This window comes from Nanorana parkeri, unplaced genomic scaffold (genome assembly GCF_000935625.1).
Source record: "Nanorana parkeri isolate BGI_ZX_2015 unplaced genomic scaffold, ASM93562v1 scaffold684, whole genome shotgun sequence".
Classification (NCBI taxonomy): domain Eukaryota; kingdom Metazoa; phylum Chordata; class Amphibia; order Anura; family Dicroglossidae; genus Nanorana; species Nanorana parkeri.
The window spans coordinates 761014-773749 of NW_017306952.1; the positions used below are offsets into that span (position 1 = coordinate 761014).

General features: G+C 43.3%; 1 protein-coding gene across 2 annotated transcripts in view; it reads right to left on the reverse strand.

The window, feature by feature from the left end:
- The window catches only part of RANBP9 (RAN binding protein 9), a 36692-nt gene extending 24748 nt beyond the window's left edge, over nt 1-11944 (reverse strand). Inside the window, exons 1-2 of one of the 2 annotated variants that reach the window (XM_018563675.1) lie at nt 11828-11944; nt 404-456 (exon numbers count right to left, since the gene is read on the reverse strand). In XM_018563675.1, coding sequence (XP_018419177.1) covers nt 404-452 — 49 coding nt within the window. In that variant the 5' untranslated portion in view covers nt 453-456; nt 11828-11944. The remainder of the gene's footprint in view (nt 1-403; nt 457-11827) is intronic. The other variant, XM_018563674.1, reaches the window with a different exon arrangement.
- Between the last annotated feature and the right edge of the window lie 792 nt (nt 11945-12736).

Here is a 12736-nt window from a genome sequence, read left to right on the forward strand (position 1 = left end):
GGAGACGAGTCTAGAAACAACATGCCTCACCTTAGATGGGGTGTGAAAAATGAGTGGTAGCTAGTTTGAAAGTGCCTATCATATTATGCCAAACACTTGTGTATTTCTAACACAATGTACTCCCCTTCTTTTCTTTCGTTTCTCTTGTTGTGCATTTCCTTCCTTTTTTTCAGTAAAATAAAGTTACCAAAACACACTTTTGTGATATGCATTAAACTTTCATTCATATACTGCATCATGCCCACTTATGCAGAACAAATTGTAATTTAGTACCAGGTTCTCTGAAGCTCACATTAATATTTTAAAAACATCATTCATGCTCTAGCTCCTAAACATGACAAGTTATAGTGCAACAAGTCCTAAACTGGAATATCACACTAATAAAGCAATCTGCTGAACGTACCTGGCAATCTATTCAGATTTACGCCCTGTGTGGACAGCCCAATGCCCATATATCTGGAGACAAAAAAAAAAGAGTTATATAGTTTCTTTTGTCACATAACATTGTCATTTAACAGGTCTGTATATTTTTTATTGCACAAAATGGCTACACAGATCCAGAAACAAAAATAGCTTAGTCACAAGCGGTTTTCCTGAACCTCATGTAAAATAAACTCAATGACAAAGTATGCAATAACTTTAAAATTAAAAGCATATATCACAGGTCATAAAGTTTCATGATGGCATAAAATATCACAACAATTAACCCCTTCATGACCAAAGCCTTTTTCTTTTTCATTTTTTTGCACACGTTATAATTCACATTTTAGGCCTGAAAATTACTTCAACCCCCAAACATTATATATTATTTTCTGAAAGCCAAGATCCTGGAGAATTAAATGGTGGCCACAAACTTTTAAAGCACTCCTGAGATGTCTGTGCTCTTTGCCTTTAGACTGCATTTGTCGTTACCATCTCAGCCTGTCAGAGTTTTATAACCCCCAGTTTGTGCTACAGTTAGCGGTAGGAGTCCAAAAGTAGATACTAGTCAGTGTTGGTAGGTTTCCTGTAGACTAATGTCCAATCATCCCCTTCCTTCACAGACATACGTAGGCCCTGACCTGTAAGGCTGGGTTCACACCTGGGCGTACCGAATATGCGCGTTTGCTGTGCGTTTTACCACAAGGGCTATCCGGCTGTATCCTAATGGATAGGCGCTGCAAATACGCCCCAAATAAGCTCCTGTACTTCTTTGGGCGTAGGGTGTTTTTCAGCGCGTTCCTACATGCTGTAAAACGCCCAGGTGGGAACCATGCCCATAGGCAATCATTGGTTTTTAACATGTTGAGTGTTTTACAGCGCGTAGGAACGCGCTGTAAAACGCCCAGGTGTGAACCAGGCCTTAAAGCTTACAGTCTGCTGTCACTGCCAAGGACATACATACACAATGTGATTGACTGCCAAGATGTAAATGGGCCCTAAATGAAGCAAACAACGGTTTACTCTGAAACGCACACATGTTTTTTCTGCATTAGCAAAGCCCAGGTCTTACTTTTTGGAATTAATACATATGGCTACTTAAACACTATATACATGACAGGACAAAACATTAGCCATCAGAATATTTCTTGTTAACCTAAGCTGTAATATCAGTGTATGCTGAATAAGATGCATAAAGTGGGTACATTCAAAGATACCGATGTGGTTTAAAATGTGTGAGGTGAAATAGAAATGATCCTAGAAAAAATAAAATATATTAAAAGTACATATCCATTGATGTTGAGTGCTCAAACTGAGGTGGATCAAGCATCATGCATTTTTTCATGCTATGTGAAGGCTAAGGGCCTTCACATAGCAAAGCCTTCACGCTAGACAAAGCAAAAAATGCACTTAAATATGTGTGAGCATGACATAACTGCAGATATTTATCACCTTTTAATGTGATCACAGTACCTGTCCTGACCATGCTTAATCTTTCTCTCAAATCGTTATTATCTCCAGCCCCCAAGGAGGCTGGCTCCATGTTTGTTCCTGCATTATTTAGGGTCAGTGTCTACTTCTAGGAGTAAGATATTGGCCTTGAGATTATCACAATCCTAAATCCTTGTTTACGGGTAGAAGTCTAGGTTTTTGGCTGCGTGTACACATGATGCCTTACACCTCTGGTGTCCAACATGCAACTAGCCATCAGCTAGGCTGTGTCTGCCACCTGTTGGGTGAAGCAGCAGGAGACACTGAAACGCTCCCTGCGTTCCAGCACCTAGCACTTAAATAAAGACTGTACCAAGCAGAGTGAAGGGGTGTGGAAATTAAATTTTTTTTTAAAAACTAACGGTATTTGTCCAAGGGCTGAAGCAGGGTCCCAATCTACTTGTCCCAATACAAAAAAATAGTTTTATTCAAAACTAGGTATGCACCAAAACCGTTTTTTCGGTATTGAGTACCGAAATTTTGCTTTCGGTACTCGCCAATATAGAATACCGATACTGGTGCTTTCTCTGGCATGGATCCGCCTTCATGGGTAATCAGGAAGCCGAGCAGCGGGTAATGACATGCCGCCTGGCTTCCTAGGGGGGGGTGTTTGTGAGAGACGGGGCCAGATTTCATCAGGTAACTCCATTTTCCCATGTTACCTGGAAATTGAACTTACCTTTTGCACATTGTGTGTGTGTAAAGGTGGCCATACACTGTACAACCATCGCAAGACCTTAGTCTTGCGATGGTTGTAAAGCGATTAAAAAAACGTACGATCTGCCCATCTTGGACAGGCAGATCGCACTCTCGATCATCGCAAGCCCGCCCCAAGAGTTCTGCTGCCTGGCTACCACAAAACGGCACACGGTGGAATGGCGGCAGCACTCAACACGCACACACACAATGTCCTACGCAAGCGTTTATTTGCATGCAGATGGCGGGGGCAGCAGGGTTGGTCTTAATTTCTTTTATTTTTTACTTTTTTAAATTTATTTTTTACTTTTTTTTTCTATACTTAATTTCATTCCTATCACATACAAGCCCCTATGTGATAATTTGGAGGTGACAGGTTTTCTTTATGGAACCTGCCCTCCAACACAGAACAGATGTTCTGTGCAGTTCCTGACAGCTGAGACTGATGAGTGATTACAGCGCTCCAGTCTCAGTGATCACACGGGTGGACAAGATCTCCGCTGCTCAATTCATGCAAGTGATCTGATCAGATCACTTGTATAAAAACGAGCGACGGCTCCCCACTGTACATTTAGCTCTGCTTGTCCGAAGCAGGGCTAAATGTACAAAAAAAACTACTCGGACGGCACCCGAAACTGCATGTCCCAGGTGTTGGGCGATAGGAATTCCACACCCCTGGAGTGATCTCCCCATAACAGTACAAGTCCTGGCCTTGTTGGTGGGAGAGAGAGAGCGGTGAGGGATTGTGTGATTAGGCAAGTAGCCCCTCTGCTCAGAGGTTCAATTCCACTGCCACTGAATAGCAATGTGGGGGGAGGGGGTTAAATAGCACTGTAACAGAGCACCAGTGCATGAGGGGGTTAACAACACTGCCCCTGACATCAATGTCAGGATTTACTACAGTCACTGACATCAATGTGTGGTTTATTATTGTGATCTCTGACACCGATGTTTCGGGTTATAATTGCTGCCACTAACACCAATGTGGGGGTTATGGTTGCCACTGGTGCAAATGCTGAGGGATTTCACTGCCACTGACACCAACGCTGGTAGTTACTATTCCGGCCACTGCCACTAATGATAGGGGCATATTTTCCCCGCTTTCTCTTTAGTGGGCATTACACTACGCTGCAAGAAATGTTTGGGCACTGAGGCACAGTATAACCCATTTATTTTAAATGGGTTGTGGAACTTGATGCAATGCACCTCAACACACAAGGCCATGCAGCTATTGAGCAGCCGTATCGAAGTACTGGGGGCCACACTTGAATTATGCCCAAGTAAAATTGCACTTGCTATAGCCCCTATCCACATAGAAAAATAAAAGGTCTCCACTGTATGTCACTGATCAAACATAGTCAACATCATGTAAATACTGCACAAAGTCAACATCCCAAAGACATTATAATCCTATTTGACTATCAGTGTGCCCATCCTACATACACTACACACCCTTCATGCGTGGCATTGTCAATAACTGGGTAGTTAACTATATACACTTTACTACATATTTTTTTTGTTGTAAGGGCAAATAGAATGTCAAATAAGTGACACTATAGTGAAAAGAAGCCTAAAGGTGCCCATACACCTTACGACCATCGCAAGACCTTGGTCTTGCGATGGTCGTAAGCTCATTGAAAGCCCGTACAATCTGCCCATCTTGGACGGGCAGATCGTACTTGTGATCATCGAAAGCCCGCCACGCTGAGAGGCGTGCTTCCGATCACTGCAAACGGGCAGTGTGCGCGTGCGCACACCGGCCCGTTCGGCAGTTGTCGAACAAGCATTCTCGGCGGGTTTTCAAGCCTGCTTGTTCGACTGAAGACGTGCGACCGTACAGTAGAAACGGTCGCACGCCTTCCATACACTGTACGATTCTCGTACGATTGCGGGATTTCCCGCGATTCTCGTACGAGAATCGTACAGTGTATGGTCACCTTTAGAAACCTGTAATGGGAGAAATTTGTAGCCTACCATCTGTTAATTCTAGCTGCCTGGATATTATGCTGTCTCTTTAACACTATTGGCCTCGCTGACCTGGAAAAAGTACAGAGATAAGGATTCTGATGTCTCCAATCTTCATTTGCTGCTTGTTTATTGTGGGTCTGTAACGTGTTGAAGCCAGACACACCCAGACAACTAGCATTTTCAGAAGGAGGCCAGCACTGACAAACCTCATATTTCTTAAATGGCCAATTCACTCTATTCTTAGGACTCCAAAGAATTCAGAGACAATGGACAACTAAGCAGCTAGCATCTACTGTCCATGTGTCCTTGCCACTGCCCACCTGATCATTGCTTACATGCTATTCTCTGTTGAGCAAGTAGCCAAGGTCAGAATGAAGACATTGCAGAACAGGGGATAGATACCAATAGCGTGCAGTAGGTTAATGAGCAATAAAAAAGAAGGACAAAGATAGGAAAGGACAGCTACATGATAAGCACCTACCCAGTAGACTTGGATCAGAAATGTTTTTAGGATTGTTGTTATACCAGTAAATATCCACCTTTCGTGCACTTTTTGCTTAATTTACACTGTAAGTTTACAGTGTCTGCACAATTATTAGGCAAGTGAGTATTTTGACCAAATCACCATTTTTATGCATATTGTCCTAACTCCAAGCTGTATAAACTTGAAGGCTGATTGGATTTAAGCATATCAGGTGATGTGTATTTGTGTTATGAGGGAGGGTGTGACCTTAGGAGACCAAAACCCTATATCAAGGTGTGCATAATAATTAGGCAGCTTCTTTTCCTCGGGCAAAATGGGCCAAGAAAGAGATTTAACTGACTCTGAAAAGTCAAAAATTGTAAAAAGTCTTTCAGAGGGATGCAGCACTCTTGAAATTGCCAAGATATCACAGAACCCTCAAACATTTTGTTGCAAATAGTCAACAGGGTCGCAAGAAACGTGTAGAGAAAGAAAGATGCAAATTAACTGCCAAAGATTTGAAAAGAATCAAATGTGAAGCTACCAGGAAGCCATTATCCTCCAGTGCTGTCATATTGCAGAACTGCAACCTACCTGGAGTGCCCAGAAATACAAGGTGTCCAGTGCTCAGAGGCATGGCCAAGGTAAGGAGGGCTGAAACTTGACCACCACTGAACAAGACACATAAGTTGAAACGTCAAGACTAGGCCAAGAATATCTGAAGACAGATTTTTCAAAGGTTTTATGGACTGATGAGATGAGAGTGACTCTTGACAGACCAGATGGATGGGCCCGTGGCTGGATCAGTAACGGGCACAGAGCTCCACTTCGACTCAGACGCCAGCAAGGTGGAGGTGTGGTTACTGGTGGGCTGGTATTAATAAAGATGAGCTAGTTGGACCTTTTCGGGTTGAACATGGACTCAAAATCAACTCCCAAACCTACTGCCAGTTTTTAGAAGACACTTTCTACAAGCAGTGGTACAGGAAACAGTCTGACCATGATATGTATGCAGGACAATGCTCCATCGCATGCATCCAAGTACTCCACTGCGTGGCTAGCCAGTAAAGACCTTAAAAGATGAAAGAATAATGACATGCCCCCTTCCTCACCTGACCTAAACCCTATTGAAAACTTGTGGGCCCATCTTAAACAGGAGCTTTACGGTGAAGGAAAACAGTACACCTCTCTGAACAGTGTCTGGGAGGCTGTGGTTGCTGCTGCACAAAAGTTGATTGTTAACAGATGAAGAAGCTGACAGACTCCATGGATGGAAGGCTGATGACTGTTATTGAAAAGAATGGGGGCCATATTGGTCACCAATTTTGTTTTGGAAAATATCAGAAATGTTTATTTATAAATTGAGTTGTTTATTCTTCTCACTTTAACAGTTAAAAATAAACAAGTGAGATGGGAAAATTTAAAATTTTCCATTCAGTTGCATAATAATTCTGCACACTAATAGTTGCCCAATAATTGTGCACACATAGAAATTCTCCTAAGAAAGCCAAAACCTTACTTTCACGTTCTTAAATATTGAGGTTTATTAACATTTTGGATTGACTGAACACGGTAGTTGTTCAATAATGAAATGAATCCTCAAAAATACAACTTGCCTAAAAATTGTGCATGAGTGTATATAGTGTTTATGTGTATGATGTGTTTACTTTGTGTAGGAAATAAGATTACAATTACAAGTATACATAATCCTTTTTAAATAGATAAATATGAAATGATTAAATATTATATTGAACCCTTTTACCACTATAATTTACAACACCCACACAGATGAATGTTCCAAACTCCCCTTCCCTGCCTCATATGAGGTTTGGGGGATGCTCATAAAGAATAAGTGCAAAGGAAGTGCACTTATCCACCCCCTCCAACAGATGCACACTTACTGAGATCCGGACACCGTATCCTCCTGTGTTTGCTTACATCCCACTCCAAACTTCTCAATCTCCTGACTGGGCCTGCGCAGTAGAGCCTCTTAGAAGTCTATGGGGGGTCATCTCCCTTTGTCTCCTCGTCGCAGGATGTAAACAGGCACAAAAGGCCACGGTACAACGGTTCTTGGTAAGTTTGCATCTGTGGAGGGGAGGGTGGGATCTGGGCAGGGGGGGGGGGGCGGGCAAAAAGAATAAGTAAAGTATATCCTAAGGTGCACATGGTGTCCCTGGTACAGGCAGAAGGCCAGAGGTCAAATGACAGCTCCCTGAAGTGTGCTACGGAGTGTTTGGTTCCCTGTTGGCACTATCCAGCACTGGTTTTACTTTCAGCTCTTGGAATGGACAGTTTGGATATGGTTGAGCTTTACATCTCAGTGTTACATTATCAGATTTTATCATGTGTGACTCTTGGACAGCCTATCACTTTCCAACAAGGGACTCTTTGCCATATTAAACGTTTTCCGGTTCATTTTGCAAGAATCCTCCATTACTGCTAACAGAAAACAGGAGCATGCACTCTGGGGTATAAGGCTGAATGTGTGCAATAACCCTCTGGTGGTGCTGACCGGAAATAGAAAGCACTATTCTCCTATTATACAGAATTACTTTCATTATTTAGAAAATGCCCTTTTATTTTGAGATAGACACAAGGTACCTGAAAAAAAGGTAATCAAATTGAAAACAAAAAAACAAAAAGAAAAACACTGGGTCTTGTGAGCCAGGGATTTAATCCATAGTGCTGTTCTAAAACTGTGGCCTAAATGAGGTCTCTCTGATCTATGGCAACCAGGATACACAGGCTAGACCCATTACAGTGTTCTTATAAAAGGTGCACCTTTTATTTAAACTTTATGCATCACAACTGTAAAATTTGGGCTGGGCAATTAATCATTTTGGGTGTATAATTGCATTTAAAGCCCCAGTGACACATTCCAAAATGTGAACAACAAACATTTAAATGCATTTTGGCACTAGAAAACATGTAAAAGAATATACCTCCCTTAAGAGGATGACCTAAAACTTGAATGTCGGGTTTTTATATTTCTAGGTCATAACCAATCAGCACTACTAAGCTATGCCCCATTTTGATGCTTTGAGACAGGTACAGAAGGATGTGCCTCCACAACATAGATGCAGTGTAAAAATGTTATAGAAAGCTATACAAAATGTTATTTAATGTAAGAATAGAGACAGATGTTTTTACATTTTGTAAGTTGTCACATATACCCCAAAATAGTCCATGCCCATACTAGACTCCCAAACCTCACGTCGGCCTATTGTTTTACCACGAAAATTGTATGTAATTAATGTGCATCATACTGCCTTTTAAAAGTCAAAACGAAATATTAGGAATGCAGGACACCGTTTTTTCAGTATCGAGTACCAATATTTTTTTTTCCGGTACCCGTCGATTCCGAATACCGATACCGGAAGTCCCATTAGGGAAGGCGGGGGAGGGAGATGGGTGTAATGACTTGTCGCTCGGTTTCCTGATTATCCACTAAGTCATCTCCATGCTCTCTTGATACCAGGTGACGAGGAAGCATGGAAATGGCTTTCTGGCCAAAGTCGGGGGGGCGGGTAATGACTCGCTGCCTGGTTTCCTGATTGGCCAGTTTGCCGACCAGTCAGAAAGCCGGGCAGCAAGTCATTACAAGCCGCCTGCCTTCCTGATTGGCTTCGTCACTTGCATCACCAAGTGACGAGGGAGCATTGAGTCGGCTTCCCGGCCAATCAGGAAGAAGTCTGCCCGATGCCTGTGGAGCCCGACGAGCAGCTTCCCGGCCGGCCGTTGTAATTACACGGCCGGCCGGGAGCTTTACAGTCAAGCGATCTCTATAGACGCTCGATCGCTTGTATCAGCAGCCGTCACTGCCGTTGCCGGTCCCGAGATCCGCTGTGGCGGCACGACTCTGTGACAGGAGATTAAAAGGGAGTTCAGTATACAAACTCCCTTTGATCTCCTCTCAGTCCCCGAATGCAGGAAGTATATTACATCACTTCCTGCATTCAGTGTCACTCTCCAGCTACAGAAGCTGATGAAGCCGATCTCTGCTCCATCAGCTTCTCTGGGGGTCCCTAGGTGACATTAGCGGTCTTCGAGACCCCTGATGTCTCCATAAAGAGGACCTGTCATGTAAATTGGCTATCCCATAGGAGGCTTCTTAGCCCCCCATGTAATAGCAATAAAGTTGTGTGTAAAAAAAATAAAAAATAGTAATACAAAAATTAAAGAATCACACAAAAAAAGAAAGCATAAACAAGTCCCCGCCCCCCACAGATATGCGTCGGGTGCGTCTACGTGTGAAGACGATTGCGCTATTGTGCCGCACGTTACATATCGCCGCAAACGTCGGAGTGAGAGCAATCATTTTAGAGCCATTAAGGCCGGGTTCACACCTGGGCGTTTTACAGCGCTGATTGACGCGCTGTAAAACGCCCAGCAAGTGAAATCCTATTATTTACTATGGGCATGGGAAAAACGCCCTACGGCCAAAGAAGTACAGGAGCTTCTTTGGGGCGTATTTCTGCACGTATCCATTAGGATACAGCCGGATAGCCCTTGTAAACGCGCGTTTGATGCGCGTTTCGTGGACCGCAAATCGGGGTAAAAACACGTGGCCCGAAAACCCACGTCATACGCGCATATTTCGATCACCTAAGTGGGACCCAGCCTAAAGGAGAACTATGAGGTGAGTGCTTTTCACTAACCTCATAGTTCTAGCCGACCTGTGGCAATGAGACTGTCACAGTTCGGCTCAGTAGATCGGGAGGTGAGCGAACACATACCGGCGCTCACTCACTTCTCGATCCTGTCACAGCACAGAGCTGCGACAGGGGAGGGACTGGGATTCCCTCCTCCGATCCTCCAGTGCTGCCTGGCGGAACGGACGGGGGAGGGGGCGGGTACAGCTGGCTCTGCCTCTAGATAGGCAGGGCCAGCTGTCACTCACGCAGCTGGGCGGATCCAGACATAATTGTCGGGATCCGCTTCAGCTCTCAGTATACCGCGAGCTGTAGCTTGCGTTATACTGAGCTTAGGGTGACGGGAGGACGCTAGTTTGTGTCCTCCCGTTACCCTAAGGCCCCGTTCACATTGAGCGATTTATCGCGCGGTAAATCCTGCGATATCGCGGCAATTTACCGCGCGATATCGCTCTCCAATGCTTCTCAATGGGGCAAAGGGTCCTGCTGTCGCGGGTCGCTACAGCAGGACCCTTTTTGGAACGGATTTATCCTCGATTCAAGCTTGCTCAATGCAAGCATTTGCGCGATTTGCGAACTGCTCAATGTGAACGGGGCCTAAGGAGAACTATGGGGAAAAGCTCTAACCACATAGTTCTACTTTAATCACTGAGAACACTAAACTGATGAACAGTAAAAGCGTTTTAATCGTCGCCTATGGGCCTTTTTTGCGATTTTGCGGGCGCGTGCAATTTTAAGGCTTGACATGTTTGGTCGCGATGTGACCCCGACTTTTATGTTTTACTAAAATATGGGTAAGAATAAAGCTCTATCTGTCCCCAAATTTTTTTAACATTAATTGCAAGGCTATAGTCCGGTCACGCTGACTGGTGAAATTTTTGACTGACTGGTGAGACACCATCAAATTTTTCAAGCCCTGTATATATGTATACATTTTCGACTTTCAGAGGCCCAGTCACTGATGGTAAACTGATGGAAGTTGGAAGTGCAACTTCCAAATAATCAGCTATTTTAACAAAGCCAAGAAACAGTTTTGCAGCTTTTAAAGATTTTCTCAGCTTTGAGTCAACTATAAAAAAAAACTATTTTTGCTTGAGTTTTATGGTGCCTGCATGTCACTGTGGATACCAGTAGGTTTCTGAAGGCAAACCACAACGTTCCACTGCTCCGTAATATAAGACAACATCAGTTCAGCAGGGGCTCTTGCTAGGACACTCCTCCAAACCCCAGAACCTTTTCTTTATAAGTTGGGTACCTCTGTAAGCACACACAACTTTGTCCCTTCTAACAAACGACACCACAAAGCTACTAATTCACTCTCTCGTCATCTCTTGCCTCGACTACCGCAACTCCCTTCTCGCTGGCCTACCACTACACTGGCTATCCCCCCCCCTTCAGTTTTTCATGAATGCTGCTGCCAGACTCATCCACCTCACCAAGCGTTCAGTGGCCACCACCCCTCCACTGGCTTTCAATAGAGCAACACAAAGTTCAAATACTAACAATATACAAAGCCATCCACAACTCTGCCCCCAGCTACATCTCAAACCTGATGTCAAGATATGACCCAAACTGCCATCTCTTCCCAAGACCCCTCATCACCTCCTCCAGGATTCTCCAGAACCTCTCCCATCCTCTGGATCTCTCTACCACAACCTATCCTGCTATCTTCTAAACTGTCTGCCTTTAGGTGATGCCTGAAAACTCACCTCTTCAGAGAAGCATATTCCCCCTCCTCTTAAAAACTGTACATCTACTCCATCAATCAGCTCATCCCACACAGTTATCTTCTGCACCACTTGCCCCCCTTTTGTATGGCATTGTACTGTAATTGTACTGTCTCCCCTGTAAAGTGCTGTGCAAACTATTGGTGCTATATAAATGCGGCATAATAATAATAGTAATAATAAGAACTGCAAAGAGATCTGCCCTCACTTCCTGTCCTCTTGACAAAATACAAAAAGACAATTATTCCAATCAGGAACTCAGAAAAAAGTTTAATCTAATTTACTTGGCCACGTATCCTTTAAGTGAAAATAACAGTGAATACCCTGCTTAAAAATACTATACCATTTTTGTCTTAATAGAGTTATTAGAAGGGCACCATTAAAATAAAGTTTAAAAAAATACATACCCATCTCTTCCTTTACTTATAATTTTCACCTCAAAATAGTATATCCCGCAGGCAGCTGGGATAGGGTGTGTTGCCCGCACTGAAGCGGCATCTCTTGATGTTTTGCCATGTCCTGTAATAGAAAAAAAAAAAAAAAATGGGTTAATGGGTTAAATATAAATTTACTCCACTGTTCCCAATACAACTTTAAAGAGGTTTTTTGAAATGGACCTATTAGAAACTTTGCAAGACGGCATATAAATTCCTTACCCGTCACAAAACATATAGGAGTAGCAGTATAATTTAAAAAATAAAAAAAACCTGTTCTTTTATTATTAAAAAAAAAATCATTCCTTAAAAAGGAGAATTATGGGGTCAGTGTTTTTCCCCATAGTTCTCCTCAGGGTCACGGGAGGACATAAACTAGCATCCTCCCGTGACCCAAAGCTCAGTATACTGCGAGCTACAGCTTGCGGTATACCGAGATGACGGTATACAGAGACCACCACAGCCAACCAGGATCAAGAAGTGAGCGAGCAACGATATGTGTTCGCTCATTTCCCAATCTATTGAGCCGACGTCTGACAGTTTCATTGTCACGTCGGCTCGAACTATGAGGTTGAGTGAAAACCACTCACCTCATTGTTCTACTTTAAGCTCTAGTCAGACAGTGGTATCTAGGTTTGCGAGGTACATATAGTGAGAATGAGGCTGTAGGAATGAGAGCAATAATTGTAGGGCTATCAATCACTGATAACACTAAACTGATGAGCGGTAAAAGCTTTTAAAGCGTCACCTATGGTCAATTTTGGGCATGGTAAATTTTTGCGATTTTGCGGGTGCGCGCAATTTTAAAGCATGTCATGTTTGGTGTCTATTTACCCGACGTGACCCCGACTCTTATATTTTAGCAAAAATATGGTTGATAAA